The 9,000-nt window shown below is 36.3% G+C and overlaps 1 protein-coding gene across 1 annotated transcript; it reads right to left on the reverse strand.

The window, feature by feature from the left end:
* Positions 1 to 789: 789 nt before the first annotated feature.
* On the reverse strand, positions 790 to 8,716 carry LOC140980867 (nucleobase-ascorbate transporter 12). Its single transcript, XM_073446947.1, has 10 exons — positions 7,985 to 8,716; positions 7,279 to 7,376; positions 7,011 to 7,181; positions 6,802 to 6,902; positions 6,310 to 6,445; positions 6,158 to 6,208; positions 5,779 to 6,066; positions 2,686 to 2,920; positions 2,012 to 2,298; positions 790 to 1,356 (listed from the first exon to the last, which is right to left on the reverse strand). Exons 1-10 carry the CDS (start codon positions 8,514 to 8,516, stop codon positions 1,135 to 1,137), a joined length of 2,121 nt encoding a protein of 706 aa, XP_073303048.1. The 5' UTR covers positions 8,517 to 8,716; the 3' UTR covers positions 790 to 1,134.
* Positions 8,717 to 9,000: the final 284 nt, after the last annotated feature.

Here is a 9,000-nt window from a genome sequence, read left to right on the forward strand (position 1 = left end):
GCGATCCATTCTCGACGTAAAGTTCGTTTAGATCTCTAGTGTAATCTAAGCGAGGAATCTAGTCTCTCATCGTGGACTTGATTAACCGATCAAATGAGGGAGATTCGTTCGTAGAATGTTACAAGAAACACTATAGCTGCTTAAAATATGAAATAATTGGGTGAATGGAACCATGCGCTAGAGCCAAAACAGAATCTCGAAGTTTCTACTTCGATTTTTTCAAGAATTGCATCATCTCTTCAAGTGTCGATGCGTAGAGCTTGGCCATCTCCAAACCGCAACCATCATATGCTACAGACCGCAAAACCTTGAAATCGACCCAAAAAATCCTAAACCAACCTTAGGAGTCGGTTATGTTTAGCACAAATACATGACCCCCAACTAAGATTTTTTGAACGGCACTATAACGAAGAGCTTACATAAAGAAAAGCTTACACTTTCTTCGTCGATGTGTTATTACTGCTGCGTCCGTTTTCCCCAAGAATGGGTTCTTTCTCGACAAAGACTGATGTCCGTCGGTTGAGTGAGGGAAAATACTGTCTTCGAGCATAGCATAGAGGTACTCCTGGAAATTGTTGATATAGTAGAATTGCCACTGTTACGGAGTTGAAAAAACAATGGTTTTACCTTTTACTGAATCACAAGTTAATTTTTTTGACTGGGACAAAACAATAGTGCGGCAAGGTACTGTAGCCCAAATAACCCAGTATACAAACTACGGTTTTTTAAAAATAGTCAGTTTATTTCACAACAATAATTCTCTATAAATATTTATAAATAACAGAGCGAGAAAATAAGAATTCTCAACATAAAGAGAAATGATGTCTCAATGGTCATTCCTAAACTCAAATATACAGATACAAGTTCTACAATCTCAACATGATATTACAACAAAAATTAACCATAAATTTTTTCTGCAAATTCATAACAAAAACCACCCTTCCTCTGCAAGATGTTGAGTTCTCACAAAACCCGATCTGTGTTAAAAGCAAAACAACACTTCTCTTTGCTGATTCGAAGTCCGGACAAGCTATCACAATCCGAGTACCTGATTTATGTTTTCCAAACAGAAAAGAGCTTCTTCCAATGATGAGAATGGTGCCACAAAACATAAAGAATAGACTCGTTTTTCGCCTATAGCCCAACCCATTTTACCCATCTGAAAATTTTACCAACTCTGAATGGCAATTCATAGTCTTTGGCCACAGCAGGTTCCCTTCTAGCAGCCTCGCGTTCAGACCAGACGTATACTCCTCGTTCCTGTGGACTACCTGGTACCGTGTTGTCCAGGATAACAGCCACTAAGAATGCAATCACCATGTGGAGTGAAAACAACGTATTCAGAACGTAATTCATCTGCCATGCAAGATAGAAAGAAATTGTGATACAAACAGACAACGAACAAAATTGGTTAATATTATATTTTTAGTCCATAATTTTTACAACTAAAAAGGTTTTGATCCCTCATTACTACCATGTAGAACTCTGGCACCTCAGCTTATTAAAACAGAATGTAATTGGTTCCTGACAGAATGTAATTGGTTCCTGATGATACTTAGAGTCAAATTCTACGTTCAACTATTGCCATAGGTTTACCCAAGAACCATATATAACCACAATTCGATTGCCCGAGCGATAGAATATGATCTACTATCACGCAGACAAATTTCTACATGGATTTGCGAGCTTTTAGGTGGGTATCGGTATTGATTCAAGGAAGAAATACAGGTGGACATTTGTGCACAATTTGTAAGAATGTCTAATCTTCCCTAGGCAATCGAAGTGTGTGATTATTGGTTTTAAACTAAAGTTAGAGAAAAATGAACTTAAATGACCAATTGTAAGGAAAAATAAATGGGTAAGTTGCATGTGGCATTTCTGCTACCATTTGGACGAATAATAACAACATATGAGAGGACAAATCACTTATCTACTGCACATGGAAGACAAAAGTTTTAGTGGTAAACATCAACTAAAAATGCAATTATCCAGGTAAGTACAGTGTACGCACCCCTTGAGACTTGGTTCTGATGGGACCATGAGAAGCTACAACATATGGTTGAAAATAACTAGGGACGGAAAAGTTTGTGTTTGGAGAGAGGCCATATTGCTGAAAATAAGCTGGAATTGATAAGGAAAAGAACAAAGAGAGGCCAACGATGATAATGTTTCTGGAACTACCAGCCTCGCTGTAACGTAAATTTGATAAACCGAGTGCAGTGAGCATAGCCCACATAAAGCACAAAAGAGCTGCAACCATGACTTCGGGTATTGATGCAATAAAACCCCCGACTTTACCTGGCAACAAGACAGCAACAACATAACATCACTACAGATATATCTATTCATCACTTCTAGTAACCAAATTGATACTGTACTCAGGGACTAGTAGGTCTTTGAGTAATATACACCTTGAGATGAAAAGAACTCAGGCAGAACATGATTTGTCATTTAATATTTTCATTTATATTATTGTTGCATTAGCAATCTCTACTTGAAAATGCATTTCCCTAAACACTCGTGATTATTCTCTAATTTCCTTCATCAAGAAAAAAATTTCATGCATAGCCACCAAATTGCTAAGACTTGTCTACATGATAAATTAAATGGAAAATTTTTGCTAATATATACTGAATAATCCAGGGCCCAGCAAGGTTATAGACGAGCTAATTATGAAATACATACCTATAAGGGATAGGACGATCACTACACATGCACCTAATTCAACTGCTCTGCGACTCCCCATTTTCGTCACAGCAATGGTGTGTACATTCTCAGTCAGAGTAGTCGAGCCTGTTCCCATACCCCAAAGACCAGCCAATACGCTAGAGAGACCTTCAAGACCAATTCCTCGACTTAAAACGCCAGCTGTTGGAGGTCTTGATGCCACCAACAACGACGAGGCATGATATGAACCAACCTAGAAATTTTAGGAAAGAAAAGAACTGAATAAATAAAAATCGGACACACAAGACCACAGAATGAGCAATTAAGTACAAATTCTATGGCTAAAGAAATTCTGTCACGAGCACAATGCTAGTCACAAATGGAATCAAGAATGTTTCATCATCTCTAAACAAAAAAAAAAAGTAAAGTTTCTTGCAATATAGTTTGGTAAGGAGACTTAAAAATGGAATTGGCAAGCTCCTTGGCCAATGTGTGCTCTACATGTTAGAGTAGGTATCTAACAATCCAACTTGTGGGTGTGGATTTTGTAACACTATTTTGTAAAACATTTTTAATTCAAATCATGTATATTCATGCTTTTGCACAAACATATTGAGATTATTATATCATGTGAAATGGGATACCGCGATAATTGACAATAATGAAATACATTTCATAGTATCTGTAATCATAAATTTTGTTGTTGTTTGATAAACAATCAGATAAGAAGGATAACGAATCTCTCTTCGAAACTAAAATTCGTGAACTCGTTACTGCATTTTATAGTATGGAGGGGCATCCACACATTCGAATAGATGCTCATAGGATGAATTCACTTAACAACTCTCATCCTAAATTTTCTAAATGATTATCATTAGTCTAGTGGAGAATTTGTAGTTACATGTATATATATCATTAATCCTAATGACCCAAAACACCATGCTATATCTGATGACCGTTGCACCATGACTTGTTTTCCGACTCGACAAGGGTCACATAGTTGTAAAAGGCGATATGCGCCACCGGGTGTGACCGTTGTGTCTGGGTATGTACCAAGGAGCAGCGCTTATCTCAGCTTAGTCCAGGCCCGAGTTTCTGAGTCATGTATTTTCCTTATTTTAAAAAAATTAATTGAGGTTTTATTTCCTAAAATATTCGAAAATTACATATATAGATACACAACAATTATATACTAGAATCTAAATTGTCAATCAATCAGCCTCAAATTAAAATCTAAATTGATTGACTGGACAATTAGTGGAGAAAATCCCTACACTAAAGAAAATATAAGTAAAGAAAAAAAGGTCGGTAATAGCAGATTCCTTAACTACCCAACATACTTAAAATAAAAGCAACGCAGATATCTGCCAAGAATGAAAGATTTCCTTACTGGATGCTAAAATTATATACTTTGCTATAAAATAGCAGTATGTTAATATATTTTTTTAGAAAACATGAATAATAGCATTTTTGACAGGTAAATATATTTTTGTGATATAATATATTTTTGTTTAGCTTATTTTTTTCAATAACTGTGTTTTATCATATTATAGTAGCAAATAAATATATTTTTCTAAAAAAATCAATAGTGCGACTTGCTTTGATAAGGTGTGAGCCTCGCCTTGGGTCTCAATCTCCAGGACTCATTTGCATCTCAAGCTCCAGGACTCAAACTCTAAATACGAAAATATATCCAAAAAATTCCTACCATATCAAGTAAAAATTGAAATATATATTCCCACCAAAGATTTCAACAGTCAAGATGCAAAAAAATTGAGTATAATATCTATAGTACAACATCTTCAGATTCTCTTCAATTTTGATTAGGTCTTGAACGAGAGTTCTAAAATAGAGGAAGGAAGAGGTTTTCTAAGATTTTGAAAAAGTTTCAAAAATTCCCAAAAGCAGTAATTCTCGTTCTCCTTTCCATATGCAATTTTCATATTGTTTCAACCAATTCTCGTAAAGAGCACATATATCATGTTTGTAGATCCAGAATAATCATCTAGGATTGATTATTCATGGCAAATACATTTGTTTGGTGGGACCAGATTATTGACAGTTCGTCGATTGCAGCAAAGACTATCTATGCAGTCAAATTGTGGCAAGACTGGTGGACCATCCACGAGTTCAGGCATTAGGTAAAATCCTAATCCAGCAAATATTGTATATGAATGTTTTGGTATAAATTGCAGGCAATTGATAATCCCCGAGATTTAAAAATAGCAAAGAAATTAATTTTTGTTGCATTCAAAAACAGAAATAACTGAACCGGATTAAAATCAGTTTAAAAAATAAAAGAAATTGGTTAGGTTCAGTTTTATAAAAACAAAATTCGGTTCAATCAGTTTTGGCCTAGCTTAACCGAATACTCACTACTAGGCTCAGGCTTATCATATATTCTAAAATTTTGGGTGATAGTTTGACCTACAATAAAAAGAAAACATCACTAAATAATCACTGCCAACACTCCATCAAAATGGGAAACAACATAAAAAAAGGCAAAACTTTACCGCCAAAACCCTCGAATTTAGTATTCACGATTATGGAAGAAAATGGCAGATAAATTTCTTAAACACAATACCCAACAATCAGACTGTAACATCAGACAAACGAACCAATATGATACCCAATTTTCAGTCCTACAATACCTTGTCTTCCACAACAACCATAATGTAATACATAAGATGTTGCCATTGGGGACAGTGATCATATTTCTTTTGGGGTGGGCATGTTGATCAATTTTAATCAACATTTCCCATAAAAATTCTTTAGTTCACAAATCGCAGATAAGCAACAGCGTTTTGCGCGTGAAAATAGAAACTGATGCCAAAAGTATGCACAAATAATATTCACACTTGGAGTATTAGAAAAGGATAGCCTAGAAGTCACTACTTTTATGGCCCACGTTTTCCTTTTCCTCCAGTCATTCATCAACATAAAACCAAGTCTTAGTCATATCTTCTCAAGTAGCAAATACAAGATTTTAAGATTCATATCGACAAAAAGAACAAATATCCTATAATAAACAATACTTCTTCAAAAGAAAAACACGTGTCCAAGAATTCATATATTAACATGACAATCAAGACAGAATAAGTGAAGACTCACCGAATCAACAGATGCGATTATGGAAACCACACACATTACGAGAGCCATCTTCCAGTGGAAAACAGGCATCCCCCATTGTAATGGATACGGAAATCTAAACCATGGTGAAGATCTTAATGCATGAGAAGTATCAACGCGACACTGCTTCATCCTCAAGACATGCTTCCGACAATGATCAGATATTATATTTGCAGCTGGAATGTTTGCATCACAACCTTTATAGTTGTACACTCCAGCTTCGGTCAGAAGAAAGGCAATAGCCCATGTAATAACCAAACCGAGTGGAACCTATGTACGTACGAGGAAAAAAATAACTTTAAAAATGTAGATGATAATGTTCATAAAAATAATGATACATAGAGTAGAAAACATAACCTACAGTGTAAATCAGGAACACACGGTGACCCAAAACTGATATCTTCCGAAGGTACTACAAAATAAGGCATTAAAAAACAAATCATATAGAATATACTTCCAAGCATATAGAATAAAACCATTTTCTGTCCCATTTAAATTGGTCATCGAACTTACAAGTGAAAATACAATAACTAACAGAATCTGCACCACGCCAATTTCAATACAAGTACCAACTCGAGGGAAACCAAAGCTGAAGAAGGAAAGTCCAACAGCAGCAATAGTAGGGGACACCACTACTGGGTTGATTGACCTGTAAGGGTGCCAGAAAGTTAAGAGATTAGTTACTTAAAAATTTAATCAATATTTGTGAGAGAGAACAAAAGGCTTCAATATCAGGTAAGAAGAGCTCTTAGCCAATCTGGATTCATTAAATTATGACTTGTTAGCAAAAATATGCAATAATTTGTCGAGAGAAGTTGCTGGACAGAAGTCATCATTTCATCCAGGATGACAAGAGAAATGCAGGAATTCACTCATCAAACAAAAAATCCTAGTACTATAACAATATAATACAATCCAAATTCATAGCCTGACAAACTTTTATCTCCAAGTCAGTCAACACAAATAATGCAGAGTTTAAAAGAAAATGAGGGCAGTAGAGTATACCTTAGAATTAACGACATAAGACCACTGTATCCGAGGAATGCTTGGAAAGCTGAACCTATAATTATAGCCCCCTGTAGCTCTTTCATAATATGCTTGAAACTCTGCAATTTTCCAAGAAAAATTTTACGACCAGAAACTACGTCATGGAAACTCTATTACTGGAAATTATAAAATTAACGGGATGGCAAAAGTCACCCCAAAATACATACGTTTCCACTCAACCCCAAAAATTCAGGAGAGTTAATTATTGCAAGGGCCGGGGCAAGATAAACAAATGAAGGACCCTGTATTAGGGGAAGTCTCGATCCTAATGACGTGTGCAAAAGAGTCGTCACTCCAGACATGAAAAGCACGGTGGAGACCACATTGGCAGTATCTTCCTACAAGATGACTCAATTAGTATAACTCGTTCCACACACGGGAAAAGAAAAAAAAAACACTTTTGTGATTATTAAAAAATGAATTACAAGTGCTCACATAGGTGCCACCCATTGCCGGAACTAATACTAGCGGGACTAGTATCAGTGATCCCAACATTGAAAGATAATGTTGAAATCCATAGAAACCAATTGGAACTGCAACAAAATCATCGAACGAGAATCAATTTTCATAAAAAATCATCCCAACTTCTTTATGCAAGTGGAATCATCGATATCACATAAACATTAAATCAGCTAAGAACATAAACAAAATTCCATTCCAACATCAAAGAGACTAAACAAGCAAGCAGACATGTAAGAATTCAACTCTTTAGCTGTTGATGTAAAGTAAATAAATTACTTGTGATTCCTTATTTTGAAAGCATCATTTTGAACCTATAGGCAACCATTGACTGTAGATGGATAGACCATACAATCTCATCAGTTCACGGGTGTAATTTCTTAACAGCAAAAAGCTTGATAAGTTGATTCACTTAATGTTTCTCGTCCTAGTTGCGAATTCCAAATCATTGCTGGAGATAAAAGTACATTTGTAAGTATCGAGATAACAGTAGGTTATTGATGTACATTTGCCATCCCTCTAAATTAAACTTTAGATTGACTAAAATTTCTTGATCAGACACATCCGTTTCAGCAATAAAACTGGAACAGTAAAGTACTACATTGGAAAATATTTGATTATACAAAAGGTTTTCCAAATACCCGAAACTGTCACTATCAAAATCCAAAGCAATTAACCTCACCAAGGCCAGGGGCATCTCGAAGCTCGTACTTCATATGTGAATGCCGAGACACAAATCCATCATCATCCACCATCGACTGCGGCAGCACATCAACCGTAGCAGCGGCCGCGGCCTCCTCATTCCTCTCAGCCCTTCGACTCCCGTCTCCACCGTCATCCCTCCCCCCATCCGAATCCCTCCGCTTCCTGACCGGCGGCATCTTGTCCTTGTCCTTGTCCTTGTCCTTGTCCTTGTTCTTACCCTCATGCTGCTTCGGCACAACAGCAGATTGACCATTAGAAGTAAGTCCGGGCCTCGGGCGGCCAGATTCAAGATCAGTGTTAGCATCGGGCTGTCTAATATTATTAGCCTTCACCTGCGCCTGAGTGGGCAAAGCGGTGATTTGCCCTGAATCGGTAGAATTGGTCTCCCCCGAGAATTTCGGACGGAACCCAGTTCGTTTAGCCCAAGAAGAAGGAGGCATTGCCGCAGATTCCGGCGTGGGCGGCCATTTACCGGACCTTGGATTCTTACTCGGGTCGGAGCTCGCCATTATCAACAGCTGAAAACAACCCAAGATTGCATAGATGCAGCTGAAAATACGAATGTTGAGTGGAATGTAGCAACAGATCTGAGCTGATTGTTAGGGTTTTTGGAGCATAGAGGGAGAAAGCGAGAGTGGAAAAAAGATCTAAGCTTCAGTGTCTGAGGACATAAGAAAGAAGATGTGGATACGGTGAACCGCAACTCCACTTGTAATTATGACATCATGTATGTAATAATAATAATCCCCACAAATTTCATTTCCTTTTTCATTTTTGTTTCGTTCTAATTATTTATATTCGATTATCTATTTATTTATTCAAAAATAATAATACTTTTATTTATGAAATTGTGTACATAATACTAACAGTTCATTCTATTTAGGGGATGTTTGCAATCTTTTAACAAAAAATATTATTAGATTTTTCTTCAAAAAAATCTAATATTGCAAGTACGTATTATAGCTATATAATTATATTTTTTTCATTAATACT

This window comes from Primulina huaijiensis, chromosome 7 (genome assembly GCF_012295235.1).
Source record: "Primulina huaijiensis isolate GDHJ02 chromosome 7, ASM1229523v2, whole genome shotgun sequence".
NCBI classification, from domain to species: domain Eukaryota; kingdom Viridiplantae; phylum Streptophyta; class Magnoliopsida; order Lamiales; family Gesneriaceae; genus Primulina; species Primulina huaijiensis.

Bases quoted from the DNA above. Each gene is read 5' to 3' on its own strand.
- LOC140980867 (XM_073446947.1), bottom strand. From the start codon at position 8,516: ATGGCGAGCTCCGACCCGAGTAAGAATCCAAGGTCCGGTAAATGGCCG. The intron at 7,182-7,278 runs GTGAGCACTTGT...GTCATCTTGTAG, and splicing joins CGGCAATGGGTGGCACCTAT to GAAGATACTGCCAATGTGGT. The intron at 6,067-6,157 runs GTAGGTTATGTT...GTACGTACATAG, and splicing joins GTGTGTTCCTGATTTACACT to GTTCCACTCGGTTTGGTTAT.